At 37.6% G+C, this 15,220-nt stretch overlaps 1 protein-coding gene across 5 annotated transcripts in view; it reads right to left on the bottom strand.

The window, feature by feature from the left end:
* Positions 1–15,220, bottom strand: part of LOC113056147 (protein kinase C epsilon type-like) — a 46,996-nt gene that overhangs the window by 14,880 nt on the left and 16,896 nt on the right. For 4 of the 5 annotated variants that reach the window (XM_026222694.1, XM_026222695.1, XM_026222692.1 and 1 more), the window contains exons 3-10: positions 7,230–7,395; positions 6,686–6,720; positions 6,451–6,539; positions 4,168–4,297; positions 3,937–4,079; positions 3,663–3,762; positions 2,812–3,017; positions 2,548–2,721 (exon numbers count right to left, since the gene is read on the bottom strand). In XM_026222694.1, coding sequence (XP_026078479.1) covers positions 2,548–2,721; positions 2,812–3,017; positions 3,663–3,762; positions 3,937–4,079; positions 4,168–4,297; positions 6,451–6,539; positions 6,686–6,720; positions 7,230–7,395 — 1,043 coding nt within the window. The remainder of the gene's footprint in view (positions 1–2,547; positions 2,722–2,811; positions 3,018–3,662; positions 3,763–3,936; positions 4,080–4,167; positions 4,298–6,450; positions 6,540–6,685; positions 6,721–7,229; positions 7,396–15,220) is intronic. The other variant, XM_026222693.1, reaches the window with a different exon arrangement.

Genomic DNA, 15,220 nt, shown 5'->3' with positions numbered 1-15,220 from the left:
TTCATAATTGTTTCTGCAATTCCAGTTTATCTCTGTAAAGCTGATTTGACACTATCATATAAAGCACTACAGAAATAAAGGAGACTTTATTTCACTCACATACTGTTATATAATATATGTCATCATCATTCATATTAGTTAATAACCAGTAGTTTTTAATAATCTTTTACTTTTTATTAAAATGTAAGTAATTTTTTTTTATAGAATATAATTTGATCATATAAGTCATAACTTAATTTATTAATGACAAGTAGGCAAAAATGATTTCATTTCATTATTATTTTATTTATTATTGAAATTCAATATATGGTTTCCAAATAATATATTGTTCATTAATATATATATAAAACACATCACAATACAATAGTAATTTTTCACATTTGTTAATAAATCCGAAGGCTTTAATTTTTTATTTTAACTTTTTTTTTTTTTACTGAAAGTTAAAGGTGACCTAATATGCCCCTTTTTTTCAATATGTAATATAAGTCACAGGTGTCCCCAGAATGTGTCAGTGAAGTTTCAGCTCAAAATACCCCACAGATAATTTATTATACAGTGAACTTCTCAAGCATGAGCTAACTCTCTGCCCCTCCTTCTCTCTCTCTCTCTTTTTCCCAGGCAATCATTCAGACTTTACATGTTCCATAATCCTCCTCATGGCCCCTTCTTTTGACAGTTTTCTATCTGCAGGAGCATGTCTGTCCACGGTCCCAACAGGCCTCATCACAAACAGTTGTGTAATGTTATTTACATTTCTGCTGCATAATTACAGTTGATAAGAACATGTCCGTGATCCCAAAGCTGATTAAAACCAGAGGCAGCAGTTAAAAAAGAGTACACAACTCCTCTTTCCCTCCAAATCACATCTTCCTTCTTCTTTCGGCCCCTTTCCCGCACTTCTATTGCCTCCAAGCCTTCTTTTTTGCATCTGTTGTATTGTTGCCTCCATCAGTGTGCGCTGTGCTCTCGGATGTGGGCGAATGAGAATGAGAGGGGAGATAAGAGAGGGGGCGGTAGTCGAAGAGTGAAAAAGAGAAATGAGGACACTAGATATCACTGTGAGTTTAACTGGGGCATGGGAGGGAAGCTGAACAAGAGACGGAAAGAAGTGAAAATGCAAAATAGAGAAGGACGGGGAAAAGAGACAGAAGATGAGAGTCATAAAAGCATGGGTGAAAAGGATGTCAGTCTTTAATGAGCACAATTCACTGATATAACGAGTACCACTTCAATTCGCCTTCAATATTGGTGAATACGGTTGTGTGCAGAAGCTAAGGCAAAGAAGTTAACTTACTGGCCATATTTCAGCGGCTTTTGATTTATACGCTGTTGTCATTTTTTTCATTAGAAAATAAAAACAAGCATCTTCTATGGTCTGCTAAACTGCTAAAGGTTTCATAACCTCATCTGACCTCTCTGTTTTTAAACAGTTTCAAACAACTCAACAGACTGTCACCTACAACCACACTGTGATACATGTTCTAAACACACAATAGCAATCAGAAAGAGCCCACACTGCCACCTACTGGACAACTTCTCTTATTAGCAGTGAAATCCTGATAAAGTCATAAAAGTGTGTGGCTCTGCCATCTGGCGGATTGCAAGAACACATTGAGAACTTCAACAGTACTGTTCCAATGTTTTGGGTCAATATATATTTTTAAAGAACTGAATACTCTCATTCAGCAAGGATGCATTAAATTTACAAACATTTACACTGTTACAAAATATTTCTACTTTAAATAAATGTTTTTTTTAACTTTCTATTTATCCAAGAATCCTGACAAATTTCCGCTTTACACGTAATATTAAGCAGCAAAAACTGTTTTCAACATTGATAATAGTAAGAAATGTTTCTTAAGCACAGAATCAGCAGATCACAATGATTTCCGAAGGACTTTGTTACACTAAAGACTGAATTAATGGCTCCTGAAAATTCACCATCACAGGGAAAAATAGCATTTTTTGATATTAAAAAATTCTAAACATATTTTGAAGTATCGCTTTTATTGTATTTTTGATCAAATAAATGCAGTTTTGGTGAGTATAAGAGAAAAATTATGGAGCCCAAACGTCTGAATAGTAGTGAATGTAGAAATTAACAGTAGCCTTGTCTCATAAATGTAGTTATTGCTAGTTCATGATACCTAATGCATTAATACAACTTTATTGCAGACCTTTTGATATTTTTAAAGGAATAGTTCACACAAATAAATTATTTTGGCATAACTCATTCACTCAGTGTGTTCCTCGCATACATCTATTAAATGGCTTCACAAGACTTGGAATGAGGTATACAAGTTGTATGGACTATAAATAGTTCCATAAAGTAATTGCATGAAGTTCTATTTTGGAGATCGATAGTATAAAACCATCCACTTTTATGGTATGGACAACAGAATAGTGGACAATCTGTCTAAAATAAAATAAAACTTCACAAATAATACTGGGTTTGGAACGATATGAAGGTGACATGAGAATGACGGCAGATCTGTAGAACAAAGAAAAGACTTTAAGGGTGGATCAGCAAGAAATTGGGTCTTTTACCTTTGTCTGGAAGCAGCAGAATAGCTGGGTTAGATAGGGATGTTTTCTAGCCAGGGCTAGAATGCGTTTCTCTGTCAAAGTGCAGTCCACATCATCATCTTGAAGGATGACGTCTTTCTTCAAAACTTTCACAGCGTAAACTTCATCTGTGCCTTTCAGCTCTGCCAGCATCACCTACAGCATGGAAAGAGCAAGGTGAAGATGTTGATTCTCTTGTTTTCATATTCAAAAAAGGAAAAGTACTGATTTGTGGAAACCACTCACCTTGCCAAAGCTGCCTTTGCCCAGCACTTTGATGAATGAGAAGTCCGTGAGACTCATCCTCTTCGTCTGGACAGTCTTCAGTTCTCCATTCTCCCGGCCCTCGGTCGCTGAGCTCTGAATGGCACTGCTTGCGGAAGAGGACGAAGACTTGTGCTCCTGACCAAACGAAAGGGCCTTGCGGATACTCTCCAGTTCTGCAAGCTCTGCTACCGATGGACAGACATAAACATTAGACTTAAAGGCATAATTCTTTCAAAAATTATCATTCTGGGATTATTTACTCGCACTAAACCTGTATGAGTTCTTTCCTTCATAAAACACAAAAGGAGCAATTTTAAAAAAAAAGAGACTGGATAAAATTTAAACATGGTCCATGTGGTTTCTCAAACAAAAATGTAATCAAAAAGAGAATCAAACACATTTTTCAAAATCTCTCCTTTTGATTTCCACGCAAGAAAAAATTTGCAGAACACCATTAGAACAACATGAAGTTGGGTAAATGATAACAGAATATTATTTTTTGGATGAAATCTCTCTTTAAGTGTGCACATAAAATATGAATATGTAGTAGTGAAAGAATAAGATTGCTAAGATTGAGAGAGAGTGAGAGTGAGTGAGTGAGAGAGTGAGAGAGAGAGTGAGAGAGTGAGTGAGAGAGAGAGTGAGAGTAAGAGAGTGAGTGAGAGTGAGAGAGAGAGAGTGCGAAAGAGAGTGTGAGAGTGAGAGAGAGAGTGAGAGAGAGAGAGAGTGAGTGAGAGAGTGAGTGAGAGAGAGAGAGAGTGTGAAAGAGAGTGTGTGAGAGAGAGAGAGTGAGAGAGAAAGAGAGTGAGTGAGAGTGAGTAATTCTGTACCCTGGTCGCAAGGTGAAGTTGGAGCTGATTTGCATCGGTCAGACTCTTCTAATGAGGGGGTTTCTGTTATAGGTTGCTGAGGGTCCTGCCCTGGAGTCAACTGAAGAGAGAACACTTTTAATATCAATACTAATGTTTTTAATATTTTAATGTCTTTTCCACCTAATCCTTTATCATCACTGGCCTCATTTTACTGCATCATTATTTAAAGTGATCATGCTTTTATTTAATAATGTGCCCCGAAACCCATTCCCTGATATTTTTGACTACGCACCTTTTTCCTGCGCTGGGTAGTGTTGGAGATCTTATCTGGTGTCACCCCGAGATCAGAGAGCACTTTAGCAATTTTTCTAGCATCGACACCACAGCTAGGAGCTACATTACTTTCACAACGCCGATGGACATTCATTTTACAGGCTGAAAACGGGCAGGAAGACAGAAATAAATACATGGCAATAATAACTGATTAAAATGACTGAACAAAATGATTCTTCACAACATTTACCTTTGCACTGCAGGCCTTGTCGCATCAGTCCCCAAAGTAAGGAACCGCAGTGGTCGCAGAAGGTGGGGACTTTGTAATTATGGATGCTGAACATGTGTGGAATGTTTACACTGAAGCGCTGGGAGCCAACCTGAAAGGAAAAAAACATAATTCATGCAACAATACCCATAATTCAATTGATCACTCTGCTGAGGAAATATTGCAGAGGTTTCGGTAGTTTTAGGCAAATGGGCTCACTGTTGTTAACTAAAACTACAACTAAAAAAAAAAAAAAAATCTGCATTCATTATTAATTTATTACATTTTTTTGTTTATTGGTCCATTTTAATAAATGTCAGATAGAAAAAAAAATAGCAAAAAAATTGCAGCAATATTATAAATTTATACAAAGAGGGTTCCTGTAACGCACATCATCGTCTTTAGGAGCTGTTTGTTTGTATGCATGTAGGAAAAATTCTGTGGATGGCACCGTTTAAGGAACTGAGGACATGCATGATTGATGTTTTTTGTGGATGATCGAGGAGCGTGCACGCTTGGTTTGAGGAAACCAGATTTGCTCATTGAAAGGTTTTGATTTGATACCTGCAGATTCACGCGACTCAAATGTTGTGTGTGTTGGCGAGAAGCACACTCATTCAGCTCTCGAGGGAGTTGAATGTGCTCCTTGCGCTTATTTCTTTGTGATTGTGCTCCTTGTATGCATTCTTGGGACTACTGATAGGGAAGGTAAGAAGCGTGGTTCTTTGCTTCACCTTTCACCGAGATTGTAGACAGCATTTGCATGAGCAAGCTTGCCTCTAACAGGAGGGTATCGGACTCTCATGGGAGTTGAACAGGTTCACAGCAATGCGTTCACAGCAGTGGATTCTGTTCTTGAGGGAATCTAGCATCTGTATGGAGTGCATTTGGCTCTCGTGGGAGTTGAATGCATGCTGCACGATGTGGTCATGAAACGGTGTAATATGAGAGAGTGGATGTGCCAGGTGTGATGCATTAGCAAGACTGACTAAAAGAGACAGGTAAAGAGCTTTTCCTTTCTGTTCTCTCCAGAGGGATAGTAGTTAGTGTTTCCACGAGCATATCCGGCTCTCGAGGAGATTATAGTGATGCTTGAACTAAGCATGCTTAGGTTTTGGGAGATTTAAATGAGTGTTGTGTGATGCGGTTGCAATAATCATGTAATTCATGTAATCGTTTACATGAAGCGGAAGTGCATGCATGCATCTTGATATTCTCCGAAATGGAGGCAAGCCACAGCAGACTGGATAAGGAGGAGAAGAATTGTTAAAAAAGTTGTTATTTTTGTTTTCTTTGCTCACAAAAAGTATTCTTGCTGCTTCGTAAAATTAGGGTTGAACTACTGATGTCACCTGGACTATTTTACTGATGTCCTTACTACATTTCTGGGCCTTGATCGTGGTAGTACCCTTGCTGTCTATGGGAGGGTTAAAGAGCTCTCGGAATGCATCAAAAATATCTTAATTTGTGTCCTGAAGATGAAAACAAATATCTTACGGGTTTGGAACAACTTCAGGGTGAGTAATTAATGTCGGAATTTTAATTTTTGGGTAAACTATCCCTTTAAGCTGAAGTACCACAATAACTAAACTGAAGAATAATAAGAATAAGAAAAATAAAAGCTAAATAATAATAATAATAAAATTACAAATCATAAAATTATTTAAACTTAAGCTAAAATGTTAATAAAATGCTAAAATATAAAAATAAAATAAAATATGAATAAATACAATAATAATAAACACTATTAAACACTATTAAAATAAATAAATAATATATAAAAAACACTGCAATGGTCTATTTGTTGAAAATTAGCAAACTGCATAGAACACAGTATACACTTTACAATATGCTGCCTACTATTTCTAAAAAAAATAATAAGTTTATCATTACACATTATTTATCAATATTTTACATTTAAAACAGTCATCATCTTGCTACAGTATATTTAAATCTTGTCACATTATCTCATCATGTTATGTTATTTGTGGTGTCCAACAATTTTATGTAAAATTCCAAAAATAAAAAATAAAAAATGTGTCTGTTTATATTACTTCTGTCAAAAGAAGGCCATGATTAGTGCATCATATTCTGGGAAACAATATTCCTTGCAGTATATTCTGTTGTGAATTGGGAACATTTTGGCAAAGGTATTAGGTCAGAAAACATCATAATGTACAGTATACATACTTCAGAATCTAATACAAGTATACAAGCTCAAATGTAGCTTGTCTCTGTTAGAGAGAGCAAGAATGTAGAACTGACCTCTTCAGGAGTGTCTTCCTGTTTCTTCAAGCCAGCACATTTTGTTATAATGAGCTCATGGCATCTCTTATGGACCACGCAGGTACACACTGAGGGATTTGGGAAACAGGCAAAAAAAGTTACCTTTGCATGGTAATTCAAAACACATATCTAAAGATAAAGATTGCTTAATCAAACCAGGAAAGATTATAAATGATTTTATTATCATTGCACATAAGAAAAAAGTCCTACTCACCCTGACACTGATACCCCTGTTTCCCCAGCACACCCCTGCAGAACCACAGTGAAATAAATGTGTTGTTAGGCAACTCTGGCATACAGCAAGATTGTGCAGTTCTGTTTCTGACCAGCAGAGGGGGCATTGTGTTACAACACAGATATATCTAGAGCTGATTGTGTCAGTGGCAACAAGCAGCATTGTGTGAAGCCACACAGATGCACTATTCTCCAGGTATACAAATAGTTAAACCTAACAGTCATTACTCTACAGGGAGGAAATGTTTGCAGAGATAAAAAAAATTAATAAACATTTGTCTAATCTATGAATGCATCCCTTTAAGCCCTCAGCACTAGAACAGTGGCTCTAATTTGCTTTCTATATTAATATTTATTACAAAAATCAAGAGAATCAAGAGAAGTGCCAATGATGCGCATCATGCATTGTCTTCAAAAAATTCCATAAAAAAAACTTTTGTACATCTTAAAGTGATCTTATAATGAAGGAACAGAAGAAGTAGCTGTTGTGAATTAGATAAAGGGGCGACAGGTGAGAGTCCTACCAGATGAAATCTCTGCAGTGGGAGCAGTAGGTGGGCTGCCTCAGGTAAGTGGCCATGAATTTGTGACCATTGACCTGATGGACGCGCCTCCGGACCGCTCCCTGCCGTTTCCGTGGACGCATCCGCTCACGGAACACTCTCTCCTCATTTTCATTGGATGATGCAGCTGCAGATTAAAATGACATGTGTATAGATTTTAAATAAAACATTTATTTATTTATGTATGCGTGTTTTTGTGTGTTAATTATTTTATTGTATTCATTTAATGTATTTACATTTCATCAGAATATTAGTCAATTTGAATGCCTAAAGAAAAAAAAAGCCAACAATCCCATTCAAAAGTTTAGTGTCAGTACTTTTTTTTTATTTTTATAATACTTTTTAACCAAAGGATTAAAATCATATCAATAAGTGATGCTCCTTTGAACTATCTTTAAATCAAAGAATCTTGAAAAATGTCTCACAAAAACATTTATCATGGTTTCCACAGCAAACAGCAGCACAACCGTTTTAACCACTGATAAGAAATGTACATTGAGCACCAAATCAGTACTGAACACCAGCTTACACTGAAGACTGGAGTAGTGATGCTGAAAATTCAGCTTTGACATAACAGGAATAAATTACATTTTAAAATGAATTCAAACAGATAACAGTTATTTTAAATGGCAATAATATTTGACAATATTTCTGTTTGTACTGTATTTTTATACATTTAAAAAATCATACCAACCCCAATCTTTTGAACAGCAGTATACATTTTACATTAATTGAATTTTTTTAAATACTGTCTCCACCAATGGTGAGTCCCCCAGTGAGGCTACCTGTCAATTCAACCAATAGTAGATGTGTTGCTTGAAAACAATCTTTTTTTTTTTCATTTCTCTTCTTTCATAGTAGTAACAAAAGATAAAAGCCAAAATAAACACGTTCTGAAGTGAACACATCCACACACTCTGAACAGAACATTGGTCAGTCACCAAACGCAAAACACCAAAAAGCTGGTCGGTCCTCAAGAAAACCTCATGATCTAAAATCAACTCAGCCATCAGAGGAAGTGAACAAACACATCATTGAATCAACTCTTCCCCTCACTTTCCCCCTTTGAGGGCTGCAGTAATTGTGTATAATGTGTGTGATCATGAGAGAAACTGGCGGCCGAAGACCACCTGACCAACCATGTGACCCACCGCCATGGCTCTATGCATTCCTGCAGTCAGGTGATGCCCTCGGGGGAAGGGTGGCAAGGGAGACAGCATTCCTTCATCACACAAACAAGTGTGAAATTACATTCACATCACTGTGTGTTGTGGCAGTGCCCCTAATGTACCCTGTGTCCATCAGTGAGAAAGAGAGAGAGAGAGAGAGAGAGAGAGAGAGAGAGAGAGAGAGAGCGGATTCCTTGGAGGAGAGGAGAGTCTAACAATTTTCTCCCTCTTGTTTTGTTCCAATAAACTTGCCATCCAACTCCTCCCACACTTCTTGTCTTTCAGTACAGCAGCGTATGTGTGGGCTGCATTATTTGAATGCAGTCTGTAAGGGGAGCTGCTGCAGAGGTGTGATTACAGCTAAAAATCCCTATAGGGCGGCATGCAGCACCCCATAGAGTAACTAGGCTCGCTACAATTACCATTGCAAGGTTCCTGGGGGACGGTCGGTGACGTGTGTGAATGTCCATGTGTATATCTGCGGTCTGTCTCATACCAGGGTGCTCCTGGGGCAAGTTGTGTCTGTGCGTGTGTTGTCTGATATCAGAGTGTCCTGTCTTCTGGAGCGGGCAGCTGCTCAGGAGAACAGCGTGGCAGATAAAAGGGCCATTAGTGGGATAGATGTGCTTACATAATACATTATCCATCTGTTCAAAAAGCAGGGCTTAACCAGAACACACCTATACCTTCCAGCACAACGCAGCTCACCTTAGAGTACCACACACAAACACACTGTCAGGAGATACACCAGGGGAGTTCATACTGTCTGTATTCACTTTATAGATCTAGTCAGAGCAGCTGCCATATTTAATTTAACATTTATTAATAGCTTTGTTTTAAAATCTAGTGTGCTGATCAACTCGACAGCATTTAAAGGCATCATAGGCCTAAAATAAAGGCAGTTATACAGCAAAATGATGCTTTGTAAGAGGGATTTTGAACTAAGTAAGAAAAGGCAGCATTGCACTGCAAACCTAGATAGACAGTAACAAGTGCAGTGGTAAAAGTTCAGTCAAAACAATAGACAAAGTGACACTATTTTAAAATATTTTATTATATTATAGTTGAAATTTCAAATCACAAATTAACTATTTATTCATTAATGCAGTTTCTTTTAACTTATCAAAGCATCATGCTGTTAGCTTAGCAATATGCTAACTCAAATTAGTCTCTAATAAGGAGCATTATTTGTGCTGCACAATGTTTCTGTGTATCTTTGTTGAACATACATAATTTCTTCATGAATTACATTTTAGAAAACTACAAAAATATTAGCATAATAGAGCTTTAAGGCAGTATGACATATTGAAGCCTCCCTGTTGCTTGTGTCAAAGTAAATATGCTGTCCACCCTGATTAAGCTCTATATGAAGATTCTTGGATCTAGTCTGCGTTTCGTTTTTTTATTGAACCTGGCAGATAAGGACGGTTTCAATGGCTGAGACTTATATCTAGAGATAAGGTGCTGGTGGCTAACACAGTACTGACATACTATGTACTGCTAAAAGCACATACATATATTGAAATAATGCTGAAAAAAATTACGCTGGAATAAATATTAGATCATACTTAAACTTTAAGACTTAAACAAAAAATTAAGAAATGTTTAAAATGAAATAAGTTTAAGTTGAACTGCTAAAATGACTAAAACTAAAGCGGATATAAAAATCAGTTGAAGTAACTAATAGAAATGAGGAAAGCACAAAAATTACTTAAACCTAAAACTAAGATTAAAATTAAAACTGCAAAGATAAAATGAAAGATAATTCAAATTATAATTCTAAAATGATTTGAATAATAAGTATAATTATGTGCATAATATTTCGAAAATGCTAACAAATACAGCAATAATTCCTGAAGAAAAGAAATATTAAGAAAGAAAGAAAGCAAAAAACATCTAAAAGGGAAACTAGGTCCTACGGAGGAGTACAATACACATACTCTCACCTTTACAATCATTATCTATCTCATTCAAGTCTGATGACATGCAGCAGGTGAGAATGCATGAACACGTTCCCTAGTGACTGTGTCCATGGTGATCAGGGACAACTGCACGTGCACTTCACCAAACCATGGTCACTTCCTTCCATCCACACCATACTCATTCTTCTACGCCTCTCTCTGTTGCTCTTTTTGTTTGTGTGTATTTCGGCCACTATTCTCCTGATTGGCTTATGGAAGGCTGAGCTGATGAGAGCTTGAGCCCGGCGGCTGTATTCGCCCACGGTCAGACAGCCAAGAGCAGCTCCGAGCAGCCTCCACCCACGCCAATACCACTTCAGCCCCAGACACGCCACCCACAAGCACTCTCCAATCCAGCCAGAGCACAGCATGGGACCAATTAAAATGGCATCAATCAGAAAAAGAGAGGGATATAGACAGAGATTGCAAATCTGCTTATAACTCAGTGACAGTTGGTTCCATAGCTTCAGATTGATCAGTGAGTGGCAGATGAGCAACACAACCTTCAACTTCATTATGCCCCTTTAATAGACTGTGCAACAGTGCCCTTTTGGTGTGATCCGATGTGCCCCCGGACTGCGATTTATACTGAGAGGGAAACCCTCCACCCGGATCGAGATTTCTGACAACGAATTCTACCGAGGCCACCCCACGGACCGCGATGAGGACTTGGCCATTCATAATTAATACAAATTGACTGTTGTTGATGGCAAACCAAACCAAATTTAATTCCTTTCAAACGTTAATTAAAGAGCCACACAGATGGGAAATCAAAAATTACCTGTATTACATTGTATGATGTAGCTGTCCATCAGTGTAAAAAATGTGCAAAGTATTTAAACCAAAAAGTACACGATTTATAAAGTTATTGGCTTCTAAAGTAAGGAGTCGACTCAGAATCGCTGAAACGAGTCGTTATAGATTTCAAATCTTTTGCCCATCTCTATGTACGTCACTAGGAACACTTTGCATAATAATCACCGTCTACCGTGTTGGGAGAAACGGAACTCTGACCTGCCCCACCCCCCACACAGACGCTCTGGTTGGTGTGAGAGCATCATGTCAAGGAGACAGTGTGTTTTTAATTATAAAGGCAAGTTTGTTTTATTTTCACTGCCAAAGAATGAAGATCAGAAGAACCAATGGCTAAAATTAATTTTTACCACAATACCAGAGCAGTACAACAAATCCATTTAGTTGTGTCCACAACATTTCACTGATGACTGCTTTTCTAATCTCGGTGAGTACAGCGGGATTTTCAAAGCGTTTGGCCATAAAAGAGGGTTCATTACCAACTTTATTTAAACCAACAAGCATCTCCGAATCACAACGGGAAGTATGATTATGAAGTTATGTGTTGGTTTTCTCCCAAGCGTCTTATCAGTATGTGTGCTGTCTGCAGCCTGTCTGCGCTGATCTTCATTTAAAAACACGTCATTAAAATGAAGTGTAACAAGTGCTGCTAACAGATATTCTGTGATAAAGTAATCCATATGAAAACAACGCGATGTCCGTTTTTCACGTCTCCCTTCATTATATCTAATGTGACCACGCCCCCGCGCTGAACGCACTATTCAGATTCAAACTGAAGCGCTCGGCTTGAATACACCCACACAGAAGAAAAAGCAGCGAGACTGTTCAAGTTTTTTATTTTACGGTTTGCTTCGCGATGAGAGGAATAACACATAATTCACCCCAAAAAGATGCTAACGCATTGTTTACCGTGGAGGTGTGTGCGGAACAACCAATCAAACCTGACTATGTTAGTTGACCAATCAGAACACAGTATGCAACCGAAAGGTGGGGTTTAAGGAAACCGAATCTTTTGAACAGCTTCGCGCGAACAGTTTGGGGATCTCTGAGAATTGAGGTAATTTTAAAATGATATTTTGACAAAATGACAATGTTTTTTAACCTTGGATGGATTTAAACCTATTGTACAGGACCTATAAACAGTGACAGGAAGCTTAGAATTGTCATCTTACTGGCTCTTTAATCAACACAAACTGCAAAAGCTATAATCTTTAAAAAAAGAATTTTTTTGACAAAACCTAAAATTTACATAAACCCCTACTCCTGGGAACATGCATCAAAGGGGATGAGGCCATGTTGAGCTTCTTTAGAGAAGAGGAAGGGCAGTTGTAGTAGGGTGTCCATGGTATAAATGAAACAATTACACTAAAAAACATGCTACAACGACATTATGCTGTACTAAATCTTTAATAAGGATAAAACGGTCACTCTTTACTTATATTCTCTGGGTATGATTTGGGCTCAAATTGATAAGGCAATATTGACGCCACTGTTTACAATCCACCAGAGGACACGCAACTATCTCTAATGTTAAAGCGGCATGACATTTCCGGACAACGCGCACTAGGCGGGTTAGTGAATCAAAACACACTGTGGCAGATAACCAATCTGAGCCCACTGTTTACTCTCTGAGGGAGGGGCTTCATAGAACCAGGAAGTCAACGGAGCTCTTTTACGAGAACGGAAACAGATGTGTAGAATAAAGGTAAATAGTATGTGAAAAATAATGCTGTTTAAAAAACAAATAAAAGTGAACACATTACAGTGCAGCCCATAAACAAAATCAAGCCTTCGAAAATAGCTGATTTACCACCCCTTTAAGAGCTCCAATGCCAATAATGAAATTACAGATATTATTAAACACAATACTTCACAAAAAGAAATCGCATATACTTAAGAATCAGTGTGTTTTCTCAATGCCACGTAAACCAAACCGATTTAAATGACACACATCTGTGCAAGGCTACCGCTTACTAATCCGAATACTCTTCACAACAGCAACGTCACTGTTCAGATTTTGACCTTGTCCACTCTTTCACCCTCTTCTCCATCTTATTATTTCTCTCCTGCTCTCAGACCTCTCAACCACTCTATCCATCTATAAGTGTGAGCACACAGGCTCGTTTCCATGGCAACCCCTGCAATCTAAACCATCTCAGAGCCCGGGCCGCCCCGCTGAACAAACACACGCACCAACCACAGAAGATCCCCTGCTCAACATGCACATAGACACATTTGGATTTTAGGAATGAGGGAGACGTAGGGGAAGCTGACAAGAAAGAGAAAACCTGGAAGAAAATGGAACAGAGAACATTTAGCGCACTGCGGCCTCAAATAAAGAAACTCATTAAGGAAAAGAGAGAGAGAAAAATGTAAATCTATAAATAGCCAATTTCACCTCTCCCAGCAGCCCTGCATACATTTGCATGATAAGCAGCAAAAAGCTGACACTCACTGAGCGTTGAACACATGAACCCTGGGAGAAAGTTCAAGTGTAGGATGAACAGGAAGTGGATGAGGACAGCCAATCAGGAAGAAGATGGACAGAAATGGGGTTAAAGGGGTTTGTTAGGGACAGCTGAAGCAATATTTGGTCTTTGCTATGAATGTGCATTATTGTAGTTTGTGTGTTTAGTAAGTGTTTTCCTGATATGCATTTTGAGAGCGTTCAGCTTTGAGTAAAAAAAAAAAAAAAACACTTTTTAATACACAATATATGGTACCATATCAGTCATATTTTTTTCAGTATCATATTGGCTATATTGTTCAATACTGGATATTTATTCGGGTCATTTCACCTATTTTTTTATTTAGACATTTAGATCAGAGTACAGTTTTTTATATATTTGAAAAGTGTCTCTTATGCTCACAAAAGATGCATTTATTTGATTATAAAATACAGCAAAAATAGTAATATTGTCATAACAATTTAAAATAACTGTATTTTCTTATAATTTTCTTAAAGAAGATTTTTGTTTCAAATATATATATATATATATATATATATATATATATATATATATATATATATATATATATATATATATATTTGTAACAAAAATCTTCTTTAACACCATAAATGACACTTTTGGTTGATGCTGCTTTGCTGAATAAACATTCATTTCAGTAAAATAAAACAGTATTGTGTGTGTGGGTGTTAGTGTGTGTGTGCATATATGTACATGTATATGTATATATACATAAATTGTAACTAAACCATCACATGCTGCCATTGAGTGTGTATGTGTATCTGTCTGTTAATCCATGGCTCAGTCCCACCTGCTATTTTGAGACTGTAAATCCTGAACATGTTACATGCTGCACCCGACAATCAACGTTTTCACTCTGTAGGCACACACACACACACACACACTTCCTACTTATTCCTTTTTCAACCCGTGTTAGTTATCCTTTAATATGGTTAAATGTATTGAATGGTGGAATGAATCAGAAGCCTGAGGAAGGAGAAATACATTTGGCTGATGAGAGGATCACTATAAATAGAGAAGGGTAAAGATAGAAGCACAGCATCTGTCACCTCTCATCAGAAGGGTGAGCTGATAACGGCAAAAGGGACAAACTTATTTAAAGCAGGTGGGAGCCAGGATACTTTATTGCTCGCATTTTCTTTTCAATATCACAAGATTTATGTGTACATAAACACACTCAGGCAGCAGAACGGACAGAAATATATTTCATTTATCCGAATGAAACATCTGTGACCAGTGCAGCTCGGGTGAGAAGGCTCTGATATCATCAGTCTTTATACAGCAATGAAAATTTATGCTCTGTATTGGGCTTGACTCACAAAAGAGCCTAGTGGGACATTGGGTCAGAAAGGTAGGAACATGGGTAATTTTTACAGAAAGCAAGGATGCCGCAGTGCCTGAGCTATTCTGGTCTGTGCAGCTTGAGGTGCCACTGAAAATAGCTCAACTGCCCTTCATATCTAAAGAGATTCTCTTGTCTGTGTGTGTAAGACTCATTGATTGGATCTGTTTGTGGAAAC

This window comes from Carassius auratus, chromosome 37 (assembly GCF_003368295.1).
Source record: "Carassius auratus strain Wakin chromosome 37, ASM336829v1, whole genome shotgun sequence".
NCBI classification, from domain to species: domain Eukaryota; kingdom Metazoa; phylum Chordata; class Actinopteri; order Cypriniformes; family Cyprinidae; genus Carassius; species Carassius auratus.
The sequence above is the reverse complement of the archived record's forward strand: the minus strand, read 5'-3'. Positions and strand labels throughout refer to the sequence as shown.